General features: G+C 25.6%; 3 protein-coding genes across 7 annotated transcripts; 2 read left to right on the top strand and 1 right to left on the bottom strand.

The window, feature by feature from the left end:
* Window positions 1–416: 416 nt before the first annotated feature.
* LOC113550540 (peroxisome assembly protein 12) lies at window positions 417–4,159 on the top strand. Its single transcript, XM_026952444.1, has 7 exons — window positions 417–831; window positions 891–999; window positions 1,086–1,267; window positions 1,352–1,533; window positions 1,932–2,079; window positions 2,693–2,784; window positions 4,008–4,159. Exons 1-7 carry the CDS (start codon window positions 712–714, stop codon window positions 4,120–4,122), a joined length of 948 nt encoding a protein of 315 aa, XP_026808245.1. The 5' UTR covers window positions 417–711; the 3' UTR covers window positions 4,123–4,159.
* Window positions 3,335–13,116, bottom strand: LOC113550539 (GPN-loop GTPase 1). Of its 3 annotated transcripts, XM_026952442.1 has the most exons (7): window positions 12,977–13,116; window positions 9,917–10,065; window positions 7,884–8,143; window positions 7,433–7,803; window positions 6,393–6,622; window positions 6,100–6,332; window positions 5,727–5,859 (listed from the first exon to the last, which is right to left on the bottom strand). In XM_026952442.1, the coding sequence occupies exons 3-7, from the start codon at window positions 8,107–8,109 to the stop codon at window positions 5,855–5,857; spliced, it is 1,065 nt and encodes a 354-aa protein (XP_026808243.1). In that variant the 5' UTR covers window positions 8,110–8,143; window positions 9,917–10,065; window positions 12,977–13,116; the 3' UTR covers window positions 5,727–5,854. The 3 variants fall into 3 exon arrangements, 2 of the variants coding, with proteins under 2 accessions (XP_026808243.1, XP_026808244.1); XR_003405028.1 differs by lacking the exons at window positions 9,917–10,065; window positions 12,977–13,116 and adding an exon at window positions 3,335–3,497 and having other exon boundaries at window positions 5,780–5,859; window positions 7,884–8,372; XM_026952443.1 differs by lacking the exons at window positions 9,917–10,065; window positions 12,977–13,116 and adding an exon at window positions 8,246–8,315.
* Window positions 8,525–16,169, top strand: LOC113550538 (RNA cytidine acetyltransferase). Of its 3 annotated transcripts, none has more exons than XM_026952439.1 (19): window positions 8,525–8,754; window positions 8,966–9,057; window positions 9,116–9,287; window positions 9,349–9,533; window positions 9,596–9,809; window positions 9,900–10,104; window positions 10,169–10,290; window positions 10,376–10,512; window positions 11,580–11,709; window positions 12,946–13,176; window positions 13,266–13,382; window positions 14,111–14,287; window positions 14,365–14,506; window positions 14,574–14,718; window positions 14,790–15,004; window positions 15,255–15,430; window positions 15,483–15,725; window positions 15,787–15,929; window positions 15,986–16,169. In XM_026952439.1, exons 1-19 carry the CDS (start codon window positions 8,647–8,649, stop codon window positions 16,086–16,088), a joined length of 3,057 nt encoding a protein of 1,018 aa, XP_026808240.1. In that variant the 5' UTR covers window positions 8,525–8,646; the 3' UTR covers window positions 16,089–16,169. The 3 variants fall into 3 exon arrangements, with proteins under 3 accessions (XP_026808240.1, XP_026808241.1, XP_026808242.1); XM_026952440.1 differs by having other exon boundaries at window positions 8,647–8,754; window positions 15,787–15,898; XM_026952441.1 differs by lacking the exons at window positions 15,787–15,929; window positions 15,986–16,169 and having other exon boundaries at window positions 8,647–8,754; window positions 15,496–15,719.
* Window positions 16,170–16,862: the final 693 nt, after the last annotated feature.

The following is a 16,862-nucleotide window of genomic DNA, read 5'->3' as shown; positions in this document are numbered from 1 at the left end:
AATTCAAATTAATTTATTGTCAGTATGAATTATAACCTCAAAATATGTCTCATTGGTGTATCAGTGTAGACCACGGATTAAGATATTATATTATGTTGTAGACTTATCTTAAAATTTCAAATATGGAATAAGTTCATGAAATCTTTTTTGTGGTAAAGGGGCCATGGATCGTCGACGAACCTATTAAGAATGTAATATCTAACCGTAGTATAAGCACAAAAATGAATAATTATTGTAAATCAGAAATAACCATGAATTATTGGTAATGTACTAATGTCCTAGAATGTGATGAACACACTGTCTGTCTACAAGTGTCATAGTGATATGATTATTATCATAAATATTTTGTGATAGGTGATAACCGATAAACTAACTATAATTGAAAATTGAAAATAATATATTTATAATATGTACAATGTATAAGTCTTGTACTTTAAATATTAACTTTTGAGTAGAATAAAACTTCGATTATAATAATTGAAAACACATTGTGACCTTAGTGAACTGTAATCCGTTTGTAAATTAGTGAATTGATTATTTTAACTTTTGAATTTCTGGTATAGGTTGTATATTTAAACTCATAAGACTAATTATTTTGTAAAACAATGATATTTTATATGATACTTAGATACTTTAAACATTTATCACTATAATGTTTGATTAATTAACAAAGTTTTTTGATAAAATATTCAGTATCAAAATTGATTTCTAATGGCTGAAAAAGCAGCTCACCATACAACAACTATTATAAATCGTCCGTCAATTTTTGAAGTAATTGCACAAGAAAATCTATCTTCAACAATTTATCCAGCATTAAAAAAAATTTTTTATGTGAGTCCTATTGATATTATAATTAATTGTACAATCATTTTATTGAAAGTTTTTTATAGTATATTACTTTAAAAGATCCTGAACAATTAAAATGGTTAAATCAATACTTTGATGAAATATTTCTTTCACTTAATACTGTTTGTCAGTATTTGTATTTGAAGAAATATGGTAAGGAAATCATATATAATATCTTGTATTATATGTTTTTTGATATTGGTATTTTTCTACTTCAGTTATAATTCTGTTTGTTTTAGGAGGAACATTTTCTGAAAACTTTTATGACTTGACTAGAGTTTCTAGTTCGACTAATTCTAAACCTTCTAATAATCAATTGTACTTGGGCTTAGCTTTAGTAGTGTGTATACCTTATCTACGAAACAAATATGATATGTATATCGATCAATTACAAATTAAGTATAAACTACAGCTAAAAGAAGTAATTCAATATTTTTATGTATTTATATAATTAACTCATTTGAAATATTTTTCTAGTCTTTACATTTCATATTATTTTTTTTAGAAAGTATTTATAACATTAAATAAAATTATTCATACATGTTGGGAAGCATTATGTTTATTATATTATATAAGATATATAAATGGATCTAGTCAATCACATTCACCTTTATTAGCTGTGGCAGGAATGGTATTAACTTATAAAAATATTGAATCTTCGAATAATGAACCACTTGCTCAATTAAGGTAAGTTAAAAATTAATCTAAAATAATAATACACCAACAAAATAATTAAGTTTCTAGTTTGTAACATATAAAAGTAATTTCAAGTACCAGATTTATGTCCATTTGGGTTAGACAAAGTTAGGCCATACCTCTTGGTAAAATTATTATTAGTTATGGTTTCCAATGATCAAAAATTGCTTTACTATTTTTATTTTAGCAAAGTACAAATTAGGTAGTTGTTGGAATCATAAAATAATATGTTAGCAACAGACAACTTCATTATTGCTGTCATACATAGTAACCTATTGCTAAATATATCAAGCTCTTATATGAGACAAAGTATATTCACAAATTAATATATTTTGGTTTTCATATATTTTACATGTACATAATTAAATAATAAATCTACCAATTTTCAGCATTAAAGAATCTATTAAGAATTATTTATTGTATGGATTATCTCATTCGTTGGAATTAGGTGCATTTTTTATGCAGTTTTTAAATTGGTGGCACTCTGAAAATTTGCAATCAAAATTTATTGCCTACCCAATTCCTAATCCTCCAAAGGTATGTTTTATAATGATCTAATTTATAACTACATTTATACACATGATATAAACAATATAGTATGATTGTAAACAGTGGCAGATTTTCAATAGTTTCATCTTACTTTGAAACTAAGAATAAAGAGATAAAATAAATACAAACAATATTATTTTATAACTGAAAAAAAAAATACAGTGCCCTATTTGCCTGTGCCATTACCGTGTCGACATCGGTCACCAACTGGTTTTTGTGGATTGTAGACAATATTTTTATAGTTTGTTTATCGACAATTCCGTACACACATACTGGTTAGGTATTTTCTTATATAATTTATAAATAATATTTTAATTAAAAACTTCTACAATGCATTGGTGCATAGATACATGTTTTTTCTGGAGGGGGGGGGTCGACCGTAATTATGCCACTGATTGTAAGTGGGTCTACAGTCTACACATACCTATTGTGTTTTAGTGACTACTTATATTATTAACAAGAGACTTTACGTCATGTGCTTATTAAAACTCAAAAGATCTGATTGTTATAAAGTTATGATTATACCATATTGTTTATATCATAGCTATACTTTGTTTATGTTGAATTATTATTAAGAGTAATATTAAATCAAAAATTATAGGAAAATGACAAATATATTTCACTCAAAAACACTAATAAGTGTCCCATATGTATAAATGAAAGGAAAATGCCAACTGCACTTACTGTATCAGGGTATGTTATTGCAATATTGTTTATTTAAATACATTTAGTAGTTGATTAATAAAAATCTTAAGTACATTTTTAGTATTATATTATTATTAGGGTTTGGATTTGAATAACCTAAAAATAGTAAAAAACTATCAAAAATGCTTTGAAAAATAAGCAAAAAATTCTCACAATACACAGTATTTATGTGAACTTGATTTAGATGTGATTGTGCATCTAGACTCCTACTGATTAATTAGTTATTAAATAATGAGTTAAATTAAGTAAGACATCATATCCAATAATTACTGTATCTATATAAAGATCTTATGATCTCATCACATTTATAAATCAAATATGATTATTGGTATGATTAAAATAATATCAAAAAACTATAATTAAGTAAATATTCTAAAAAAAATATTTCTTGAAATAATATTTTTAATTTCTTAATTTACATTTATAACTCTAACAAAGTACTTATGCACTAAAAATGAATAAAACAACCAAAAAGTTATTTTAAAACATCTATTATAATATAAAACAAATTATGTTCTTTTAATGCATTGTCCTACACTTTGAATTGAAATCCGGATCCTAATTATTAAGTACTTTAACTTCAGTAATCAATATATATTAAGCAATTTTGATATTGCATTCTTGAATCCTTATTGTATATTATTTAATTTAGAGTTAGTTTATTGCAAAGAAAAATATTATTCTTTCTCTCGTGAATATATCTGAAAACACAAAAAGAATATTAATTGTAAATGGAACTTCTTAATCTTGGTTTTTAATATTTTTTTAATGTAGTATCTATTAATTTTTATTCTCTATAACAGTGGTCTACAATTTTTTTAGACTTGTGATCCACTTTTTAGGCCTACATTTTTGCGACCTAATTAAGCTATGTAGAAAAACGAAAAAATAAAATAAAATTGCTTAATGCTTTGTGGTAATACTATGTAACTGAATAAATAAAAAATTACAATATTAAATTATATTAATTTATTATAGATTATATAATCTATATTTTCATTTATTTCATATAATATTCATTTTTATTTCAAAAAGAAGGCTTACAGCGATCTAATTTTAAAACTTACTCGACCCACTGCTCCATTGTTATATTTATATATTTTTGTAAGAAACATTCTAGTTTATTGTACTATTTTTTAATCATACATTTTTATTATTTTTTAAATTTTCTTTTATGGTTTTTATCTTATATTTTTCATTGTTGTGCTTAGGTTTGTATTCTGTTACAAGTGTTTACATAAGTCGCTTATGGGAGAATCTAGATGTCCAGTTACTAAATTACCAGCAACAATACAAGATATGATTAGAATTTATTCAGATAATTAATTATTATATAATAATTATGTATTGTAATTGGTTTATTATTTTACTTGAAATTTATTTTTATTTTTATTGTTTTATGTTTATTAAATAAAATATTTTATTTTAATTACAAAGCCAGACTTGTGCCTAAGTAAAAAATTTAATATTTACTGAATTTGTATAATAAGGTAAGGAGAGTTCTCATTTGATAATTTCATTAATTTATTAATTGGTTTCTATGCAGAAGTAGCTTGTTATAAGAATTTTAGGAGCTCTTGTTCTAAAAATGGGTGAGTGTATATCTACTATAAGTGGTATGCTTAACCAATATGAAAATTAATCTAAATCTTATATGTCATAGCATATATTGGTATCCATTCAATTACCTGTTTTAAATTATTATAACATATTAAATATTAATTAATCAATATAATTCAATTTTTTTATTTATAAAATTATAAATTGTTTATACATCTTAAAAAACTCATAATTTGCTTTAAAATAAAAATATAATATAACGCTTATGAGATGCCCTTGATAATGTTTTTAACTTTAAATTCTATAATAGGTCATTTCTCTCTAACTTGAGAAATTAATATGGTTATAGTCATTTTTGCGAACGTAAAATTGTTTATGTTGTGCGTGGGTCAGAGAGATAACAAATACTACGCTGGCATTCTCTTAAGCAGACCTAGCTTTGAATCAGTGATAGAGTTGACCAACCAAGTAAATATAATACATACATAATTTATGCATGTAATATTACAATTAAAGTTAAATAGTTTAGTCTGAAAACCACAGTAGTTTTGATAAGAACCTGATTTCTTCATCGCTGGATGAGGAACACAGGATTCGATTATCTGTAAGCGTTGCAGAGACCCATTTTTGACGTGACAGCAACCTCTAAAGTTAGATCATTTTCAAATCTGATGATTAACCTAGAGAAGAGCGCTAAGATGAGGTTAAGAAATTGTTTGGTGCGCTGTTATTATGTTAAGTTAAATGAATCATGGCAATGGAAGAAGTAATAGTAACAAAAAAGAAAAATAGAACCTAAACATTTGCTATTTGAAGTATTTCAAATGCAGCTTATAAGACAAAAATGCAGATGAGATATAGAGATAAAAAAAGGTTTTAAATCTTAGTTAAAGACCAAAAGCTTATTCCTGTATAGTTATATTATTTTTCTGGACACCAACGTAAAATAGTTTTTACTACAAATTTTTAAGATCAGTCTATGCATTGAACATTTTCTATGATTTTGAAACTTTAATTTTATGACCTAATTTTAATTAGAATTTACATTTTTATTTTGCTTAGTGCATTGGATATATTATACATATAATGTAGCTATAATATGTAGTTATTTATAATATTACTTGTTAAAATATAAGAATATCTTTTAGTATTAGATAAACTATTTATACAGATGTCAAATATTCAATTTGCAGTTGCAATATAGATTAAGCGGCAGAGTATTTAGTACACTTTTTTAACAAATTATTCAAACCAGAACTAACTTAACTAATTTTAAACAGATTTCAATGTTAACAATACAATTTAACACATTAATAAAGATTAGATTTTCAATTTAAATAAAAACATGATTTTTATTTGTTTTTTAAAATTATTTTACATTTATAAAAATAATTTTTATAATAGTTAGATTGTATCCACTTACAAATAATATATTATTCAGATATTGAAATTTCATCTTCATAATTAGTTGTTTTTCAAAAGGAACCTTTTAACTTGCTCAATCTGAAAATTATTAAAGAATAATTAATATTATTATAAACTAAAAATAATTTGTTGCAAATTTTAGATTTGTTTTCTTTATACATAAAAGATTAACCATAAATTGGAAAAACTTACTGAGATCCATATTTTGGTAAATATCCAAATTTCAATATATATTATTATTAATATATTTTTATAGATACATTAGTGGTTCAAAACACTACTTCTATTAGTATCTGAAATAATTAAATAAATACTTGCCATTCACATTAAAACCAGGTACCTCTTCTCCTTCACTGTCTCCTGACATTTCATCAGCATTTGGTGCTAGATAGATATCAGAAATCTCACGACCAGCACTTAACGAGGTAAATAAAGGTACTTGTTCTCCCTTGCCACTGCTAACGGCTAAATCATCCAATTTTTTGTTGAGCTGAGAAATTTCAGTTTGCAATTTTTCTTTACGCAATTTATCCCATTCAACACGATATTCCCTTGATATTATCAAAACTATTAATATTTTAATATTTTAATTAATCCAAATTAACTTTTACTTTTGAAACTCATCAGCTGCTGCATCAACCATTTTAAAAAATTCATCAAAATTATGGCCTGTCAATGAAGATACTGGTACACATTTTAATTCATTATAAAATTCATCCAAAGTTAATGCCATAGTACGAGTCAAATTTGACATGTATGATGATTCATTTTCTACAGCATCACAAAATGCTTCAAAATCTTGCATCCATTCAATTGCATAAGTAGGGTCTACAATATCACACTAAATACACAAATAAATTATATAAATTATATATTTTTTCATATAATAATTTGTTACTAAAACATCAATATCAATGTTTTAAACTAGACCGTTATATGAATGAGATCAAATAAATTAACAATAATATACAATTCAGATTTGGACCTATTGATTTTAATTATGCTTACTATATTTTATAAGTAAAGAAAACAAATTTAGTAAATAATATAAACTCTGTCCACCGATAGAGTGCAACTCACTCTTGTATCTAAATAAACCAGCACCACAGATTTGTGATCAAATTATATCACCATATGGCAACTGGTGGTTACTTTCACAGTGTTTTTGTTTTAACAGGAGAATGTGGAAATAGTATAATGGTGGAAATACACTGTAATAGAAACGTTTTAGTTACCATACAGTTGTTCTCTCGGTGGATAAAGTATAATAATTGAAATTACATTATTTTTATGTTTTATCATTTAAATTTTAGACTAATTTAAGTTTTTTAAACAGCCTAAAAAAATAGATGTAGCATTATAGTTAACACGTTGACTGTGTACTGACGCCAATTGGCATCCAATATATATTAAAAATAAATTGTTTATTATTCCCTACACGTGGCTGAATTTTATTTTATTATTATTTAGTGTAATTAAACACTGATTTTAAAATATGTATTTATTCGCTGTTTGAACGTATAATCATATAAGAGTAGTTTATTTATGTTATTTTTAGAAAAAACATATGTACTGCAAAAAAACAAGCAGTCAACGTGTTAGGTCAAAGTTATTGTTTGTGTTATAGTAAATAAAAAATTTTTAAACCAACCTTATTTAAAACTACAATAAATGGTAGTTTGGTTTTGTATAATACGGAACATGCATATAACATGTTGGACATAAATGTTATTGGACTAGTACTTCTTTCTAGATCCATAACATAAACTACAATTGTTGGGAATGTTGACGCAAGACTTTCAGTAAGTATTTGACCTGATGCTGACCATGTAAAAACTTCGATTTGCCCAGGTGTGTCAATAACAGCTATATCATGACTATTTTCAACATTTACTTTTCCTAGGAGGTCCATTAACTGATGAAATTTTGTGGTATATAAATTTAAAGAGGTTACAATTGCGCCATTAGGACCCAAACCATAATTCTTCATCACTTGTTTGTATTTCACAGAATCTCTAATATCTATCAATGATTAAAACATATAAAGTACCTAATTTATGTATTATTTTTTATATTAAATAAAATTGCATAATGGTTAATACCTATATTTGGAGTGTATGGCATGTTTTTACAAGCTGGATCTAGATTTATTAAATATGGGGCTCTTTTGTATTGCTTAAGGTATGAGTTGAGTTTTGAAACAAATGTGGTTTTTCCTGAACCAGCCATACCCAACACTATAAGACAAACTGGAGATTTAAAAGCCTCATATTCAGTTTTATCTTCAATAGCATTGCTACTGGAAGGCGTTCCTTCGTCGCAATCCATATTTTAAATTATTTATTATAAAACTTTGTCTAATCTGAAATTGAAAAAAAGAATACTGTAGTCTATGAAATATGAATCTATAACGCACAAATTTATATTTAATATTAAAAAGTATTCTATGAACAAGAGAACGCACGCTGTGACTGCAGTAGTGAACGGTCTTGATAAATAAAAATTATTAAATTAACGATAAATGAATGTAAGCATGCAAAATATCTTATCATTTTTGTTGTTTATTTTAACAACTATCATTCAAGAATCTAATCATTTTTAATTCAGTTGTAGGAATGGTAACCTCGGTAAGGTATTGCTAATAACTACTTTGGTGGTGGACCATTATAACCTTACAACACAGTAATAACTAATAAGAAACGTGTGTGATGTTTAGTATATTTGAATTTTATCATATTTTAATTTTTAATATTTTATTAGTTTTCAAAGATTGAATTATTTGAATTTTAAAATATTATTCGTCCCAAATTTGTTTGAAAACTTCTAATTTTTTTATTAGAATTATTATTTTATTTAACAATCATCATGGTTCGCAAGAAAATTGATAATCGGATCAGGACACTGATTGAAAATAGTGTTACAGCCGGTCATCGTACTATGTTTGTAATTGTTGGCGACAAGGGCCGTGATCAGGTAACATAAATCAACATTTTCCAACATAATACATATCTGTATTGTAGTAATATAACTTTGAAATATAATAGCATGTTTTATTTTGTATAAATATTTTATAATTATTATTCAATAATTCTATAAATTTGAATATTTAATTACTAGATATATAACTATATATATATATAAAAAAAAAAACAATTCATCTAATCATTTTATTTATTTATTTTAGGTTGTTATATTACATCATATGTTGTCTAAAGCATCTGTCAAAGCTAGACCTAATGTATTATGGTGCTACAAAAAAGAATTAGGATTCAGCAGGTATTTTTTTTATGCAGAACAATATATAACTGAAATTAAAATTTTCAATTATGTTTAGCCATCGTAAGAAACGTATGAAAACTATACAACATAAAGTTAAAGCTGGTAAACTCAATGTAAATGAAGATGATCCATTTGAATTATTTGTCGCTTCTACAAACATTCGATACTGTTATTATTCAGAAACTCATAAAATTCTTGGCAACACATATGGCATGTGTGTATTACAAGTAAGTTAAGCAAAATTTTTTATTTTTTTTAAATTTAAATTTGTAAAATTATGGTTTTAAGGATTTCGAAGCTCTAACTCCAAACTTATTAGCACGTACTATAGAAACAGTAGAAGGTGGTGGACTGATAGTATTTTTACTACGGTCTTTGAAATCTTTAAAACAATTATATACTCTAACTATGGATGTTCATGAACGTTTTAGAACTGAAGCTCATCAAGATATTGTTGCTAGATTTAATGAAAGGTAAAATATTTTCAATTTTTTTTCAATATTAAAATTGGTTTTAATTAATTATTTTTAATTAGGTTCATGCTATCTTTAGTATCATGTGATCGATGTTTAGTAGTCGATGATCAATTAACAGTATTGCCTATTTCATCCAAAGTACTTGATTTAGTTCCTGAGGAAAAATCTAATATTCAATCAATTAATGATCAAGAATTAACAGCGTTAAAAGATAATATGAAAGACACACCACCAGTTGGATGTTTGGTTAATTGTTGTAAAACTGTTGATCAGGTAATAAAATTAAAATTTGTACTATAATTATTTATTGTTGTACTATTAGTATACTTTAAGAAAAATTATTTAAATAGTGTTTTATTTTAGGCTAAATCATTACTGACCTTTATTGAAGCAATTTCTGAAAAAACTCTTAGATCTACTGTATCCTTAACGGCTGCTCGAGGTAGAGGAAAATCTGCTACTCTTGGAATAGCTGTTGCAGCTGCTGTTGCATTTGGCTATTCAAATATTTTTGTTACATCGCCTTCACCTGAAAATTTAAAAACATTTTTTGAATTTATTTTTAAGGGTATTAAAATTAATGTTTTTTTATTTATAACATTTTTTTAACTTCAAATTTTTATTTATTCAAGGTTTTGACGCTCTCGGATATCAAGAACATTTAGATTATGGATTAGTTAGATCAACTAATCCTGATGATAATAAAGCCTTGGTTCGAGTAAATATTTTCCGAGATCATCGACAAACTATCCAAGTTTGTTCTATTTATTTTAAAATTACTTCGATACTTTTTAATTGTAAATTATATTTATCAGTATTTATTATACATGTGTTTGTAGTATATAGTTCCAACCGAATCAAATAAATTAAGTCAAGCAGAATTGGTTGTAATTGATGAAGCTGCTGCTATACCACTTCCACTTGTAAAGGCCATGCTTGGTCCGTATCTAGTATTTTTGGCTTCTACTATTAATGGGTAAATTGCATTTTATAAAATGTGTATACTATTTTGAATTTTCATATCATAAACATATACACTATGCAATAAGAAAATATGCCATCTTATTTTTAATTTTAGCAAAAGTAATAATATTTGTTAAGAAGTTAATGATATTTTTTGCATTTTTCAAAAACAAAACTCCTTAAGTACAATTTTCTGTTAGATTTTATTTATTATTGAGTGTTCATAAACATTTTATTTAATGTTTTTAAGTATATTTTGTATTTGCTATACACCTATACCTATTGATTTTTATTTGTAAATTGATTCTATAATAACTTCTTTACTACCTCATTGTTTAACATTATAATAACCTATTTGCCATGAAGACTAGAATAAGGAGACCCAACTCTGTTTCTGATAACGTCCCAAAATGAGTTGCACGATTAAACGGTCACGAGTGGCGCTGCAATTTGTAACTTTACGAGATATAAATTTTATAATGGGTCATACATATATTTCAAAGAAAAATGCAAAAAACATGAATAAGCCCTATACTACGTTGGATTAAAGTATCAGCCTTAGCTTATGCAGTGCCACCAGTTTAATCGTGTGACTCATTTTGGTACGTTTTTCATGCGAGTGGCCGTATGAGTTAGGTCTCCTTATTCTATTCTTCATGCTATTTATCGTAGTTGAAAATGCTGATAAGGAAAATTATTGTTATTGAATCCACAATTTGTTAACATTAATTCTTATTCTATGTTTTTAAAAAATAATTTAATTATTTATTGTTCACTTAATATACTAGCCAAAGCTTAAACTTGACATTATTTTTAATAATTCTTCAAATTTAAATATCGAAACATACTTTTAACAATCCATAGAAAATGTTATTACTTTTATACTTGATAATTGGTAAATTCCCTAATATTAAAATTAACTTAAGTAAGTTTAAACTGCTTTACATGAGTTAATTTAACTATCAAAGATTGATTTTCCATTTATAAATAATTTAAACACATGTTCTTCTTTTTATCTGATTATTTATAAATATATTTATAAAAATTTATTTATATTAGAAAATTGTAATTTTGTTTTAGTTATGAAGGAACGGGTCGATCATTATCATTAAAATTATTACAACAGCTCCGCTCTCAAGCTACACCTATTGGTAATAATGTAAATGATAAAGCCGGTCAAAATGCTATTACTGGACGATTTTTAAAAGAAGTTTGTTGCTTATTAATTTATTATATAATTAAGTTGTATATATTTTTTAAATATAATTGTTTTTTGTATATTATTCCTGGTACTAGTTAAAGGGAGATATATATATATATTTTTTTTATTAAACATAACCATTTATTTTAATTTATAATCAATCAACATACAATTTCTATGGTTTATCTACCCTCCTATAAGCAAAGCTTGTGTTGGAGGTAGTTATTTTTGGTGAATTTTAATATTTTACTGATAGGTAACATTATTTATCTAAATATATACTAAGAAAAAACAGATTTAACAATAAGAACAGAGAAAAAAAACAAAATATAAGATATAAAAACAGCATTATTGAAATTTGAATACATAGAACATATACTATACTGTACATAAAATAATATATTATATAAAGTTTACAAGAATTTCAAAGTTCATTTAATAATAATTGACTTATATATCTATTTATATTAATTTTAGTATTAGTTTGTAAGTATTTTTTTACATTTAAGTTTAAAGAGTTGAATATTTTGGTCCTAGATAGTCAACCAATTTTTGGCCTATATTTTTTTTTGCATAATCGATTTTTATGTCATATGCTATGTTTTCATGCTTATTAAGCATATCATTCAGTGGGGAACATTTTTTTAATGTAAGACATATAGCAAATATTTTGTAGAGAAGATTTATCGGTAAAACATTAAGTTCTATATAATTTTCTTTAGTGGATCCGGATTTATTTTTTTTTTAAGGCAGGTACGAACTGCTTTATATTGTTGGATGTTTAGTGGATTAAGTATTCTATCTGTTGTACTACCCCATACAATTATTCCATATTGGCATATAGACTGGTATAGTGACATGTATACAATTCTCATAGTGTTATTAGGAATTTTATAATTTAAACGTAATTGTCCTTAATTGAGTTGTGATGTTTAATACATGCATATTCCACTTCATATTGTGGTCAAATATCAAACCCAAATATTTTATTTTAGTAACTCTATTTATTGTGGAGTAGCTTGAATTGTCTCTTTTATCATAGTTACAAACTTAATTCTTGGAATGTAGTATTTGGGAAATTATAAATTGAGAACGCTATAAAGAATGTTTTATTGTAGTTAATTGTTATTTTCTTATAATTGAGTTTTTGTATTTTTACAGATATTAAAATGTTACTACTAAAGTTTTGCTTGTATTTAACTTTTTTTATTGAATTTTAAATATATTACTTTAACTTTATTATAGGTGACTTTAGAAGAATCTATACGTTACAAACCAGGTGATGATGTAGAAAAATGGTTGACTAATTTGTTGTGTCTTGATGCAACAAATATTGCTCCACTGCTTTCTGGCTGTCCTCCACCTGATAGATGTGATCTATATTATATTAATAGAGATACTTTATTTTGTTACCATAAGGCGTCAGAAGCTTTCTTGCAGCGGATTGTTTCATTATATGTAGCTTCACATTATAAAGTAACTATTTTAAGAAATCTCATTTATTCTTATAACTTATTACAGTCTGTTTATTTCTTATTTACATTATTTCTTTTTTTAACTAATAGAACAGTCCAAATGATCTTCAAATGATGTCAGATGCTCCAGCACATCATTTATTTTGTCTTTTGGGTCCTGTTGATATAAATACAAAAAGTTTACCTGAAGTGTTATGTGTCATTCAGGTAATATTGGTATTTTCAAAATTTATAAAATAAGAAACCAATTGTTGTTGAAATAGAGCTTAAACTGCTAGGTCCAGAAATTTGAAATGTTACACTAATGTCCCTTGTATAATGTGGGTAAGTACTATAATTGAATAGGAGTTAGTGTGGAAAAATTTTAAGATGTGTTTAACAAAGTTAGTCAGAGACAAGTATGAGAATTCTTGAATTTTTAGCAATATTTAGCAAAATGAGATATTAAAATTAATATTTTGACATGTTAAATGTCGACATTATTTTAGCACATGCTAACATTTTGTTTTAGATAAAATCGTCCCACAATTACAAAAAAAAAAAAAAATGAAACCAAAAACCAACTATACCAAATTATTTAAAAATGTGTACTGAGTGACCAGAAGGCAGATATATTATAGTAATACATTATTTAGATCACTGTGAAAATACATATAACGTCTGTCAGATACCCTCCGACATCGGCCAAGTGTGTTAGTATTTAGTATCGAAACATATCTGACGTTGGCATTGAATGTGTTGTTTACTTGAACAATCGCTTTCTTAATTTCTTTAGCAGATTTATAAAGCATATAGTTCAAGAATTTAGAATAGTTTTATAAACCTAATTTTTCTCTCTGAAGTTAAGTTTCTATCAATATATATATTTTATTTTATCAACCGACACTTATATAATTATTTCTTGTCTTAATTTTATAAATTTATATTTTATTTAGTTGTGTCTAGAAGGTGAAGTATCTCAAACATCAGCATCAGATGCGTTGAAACGTGGCAAAAGAGCAGCTGGTGATCTTATACCATGGACAATATCCGGATGTTTTCAAGATGAACAATTTCCATCATTAGCTGGAGCTCGCATTGTTCGCATTGCTACACATCCAGACTACCAAAGTGTAATGAATTAATTATGCTACTAAGTGACGACAATTTACATTTTTTAACAAAATTTAACATAATTATTTATTTATAGATGGGATATGGTTCAAGAGCATTATCTTTGTTGAAAATGTATTATGAATTTTTGATTCCAAATATTGAAGAAGGAAAACTTCCTAAAGAAAATATTGATTCTATTCAAGAAGAAGAAGTTGATTTACTTGAAGAAAGAATTGGTATGTGAGCAAATATTAATACAAAAATAATTGGTATTAAATAATAAATATGTTTATTCAATTATAGAACCACGTAATAATTTACCTCCATTATTGTTGAAGCTGAGTGAACGACCCCCAGAACGTTTAGATTATATTGGTGTATCATTTGGTCTCACTGGTCCACTTTTAAAATTCTGGAAAAAAGCTGGATTTATTCCATTATATATTAGGTACAATTACCTAATAGTTTTATTTTTAATTTAAAAAAAATTTAGGTTATTCATTTTTGTTTTTGTCTTAGACAAACTAATAATGAATTAACAGGAGAACATTCTTGCATAATGATTTCAACTTTAAATACATCAGACTCAAAAAATCAAGACTGGTTATCACAATTTTGGACTGATTTCCGTAAACGTTTTATATCACTTCTTGGTTACCAGTTTCGAAAATTCTCACCACAATTAGCTCTTGGAGTATTGCATAATACTAATATAACTACAGACACGGATACAAGTAAATGATTTTTCATAGGATAGACTGAATCTTATTTGAACTTTTAAACTTTTTAAATATAAACAGTAAGTATTAAGTGTTTACATTCAATAAAAAAAAATGAATTCGCTGTCATACTACATTTTGAAAAATTTTCTATTATATTTCGCTGTTAAAATGTTTAAAAGTTCAGAAGTTTAAAATATTAGATAATTCACTTAAGAATTTAATTTTATAGTACAATTTTATTTTTAATTCTTTATATTATTAGATATTTTAGACAAAACAGAGTTGGATATTCACTTAAGTTCTTACGACATTCTTCGATTAGAAAAGTATTGTAATAATATGGCTGATTATCATCTTATTATGGATCTCTTACCCACTTTATCGAAGCTTTACTTTCAAAGTAAAATTGGAGATACTCATTTTTCAGCTGTTCAAAAAGTAATAAAACTACCTTAAAGCTTTCATTATTTATTAAAAATGTTTTTATTAGGCATTATTACTAGGATTGGGTCTGCAATACAAAACTGTTGAAGAACTTTCAGAACAGTTTGAATTATTACCTTCACAATTACTCGGCTTATATAATAGAATGATGCGTCGTATACTGCAAGTAATTAATGGAATTATGGAAGAAAATGTTGATAATAAATTACCTGTGATTAAACAAGCCGACAGTAATGAATTAAGGCCATTAGCTAAACCTTTAGAAGTAGAATTAGAACAAGCAGCTAAGGTATAACATAAAAAAACCTCAAATTTACCTTCAACATATCTTAATGTTATTAATATCACAGGTTTTGAAAAAGAAGCAACGCATAGAATTAGAAAAACTAAAACAAGAAAATCTTACCAGATATGCAATTAAAGGAACAGAAGATGAATGGGGAAAAGCTCTAGGAAATTCTGGTAAAACTAAAAGTCTTATTAGTGTTAAAAGGTAATATAAATAAAATAATATTAAATTTTTTTCTTATAACTAAATTTTATTTTTAGTGGAGAAAAAAGATTAGCAGATCCATCTAAGTATGAACCGGAAGAAGAAAATGAACCAAAAAAGAAGAAATCCAAAAAAAATAGATTTAACAAAAAAAAATAATCAAATTATTTATAGTCTGTATTTTTTACTATATAATTTGTTTTATTTGACCCACTTTAAAATTAAAATATAACCAATTGTAATTATAAAAAATTTGTCTTTATTAATTACAATTTAAACTAATTTGTATACACTATTCGGAATAAGAACAGTCTTCAGGTGGTCAACTTATGCGCATGAAATTTTTTTTATATATATACTTGGTGTTATCAATTTTGTTTTACGAAAATTAGCTAGTTTTTTGGGTTATATATCTCCCCTAAATGAAAATGCCTGTCTGTACCATGTTAATATTGAAAAATGTAGTCGGCATAGATAAAAATAAAAACATAAATAAAATAGGAAAACAATACTCTTGAATGAAGATTTTTAGAAAACAAATCTTGATAGAACATAAACAATACTAATTAGGCACAACACTTAGATCCAATTGAAATGAGTATACTACTAAACCCAAAATTGTGTGAATGGTTGGTCAGAGCTGTTTAGTTACAGGCATTACAGCTAAATTATATATCCTAGAAGGAACAAAATAAAAATAAAAATATATATATTGCTAATTAGTTTATCCAATGTGAATAATTTTAATATTATAACTCAGGATCAGATGAAAACGTTGCAACATTAATTTAAAATATAAAACTATCTATGGAAGCTAAAAACCTCAATTTTACACATTCTAACAAGAAGGCTTGAAATATCAATGCTTGGAACAGCATTTACTAACAACATTAATAAGCAATATTTAATCACAGTAAATATTTGTAGTTGAAA

Source organism: Rhopalosiphum maidis, chromosome 4 (assembly GCF_003676215.2).
Source record: "Rhopalosiphum maidis isolate BTI-1 chromosome 4, ASM367621v3, whole genome shotgun sequence".
NCBI lineage: Eukaryota > Metazoa > Arthropoda > Insecta > Hemiptera > Aphididae > Rhopalosiphum > Rhopalosiphum maidis.
Note: the sequence above shows the minus strand (reverse complement) of the source record. Positions and strands in the feature narration are given on the sequence as shown.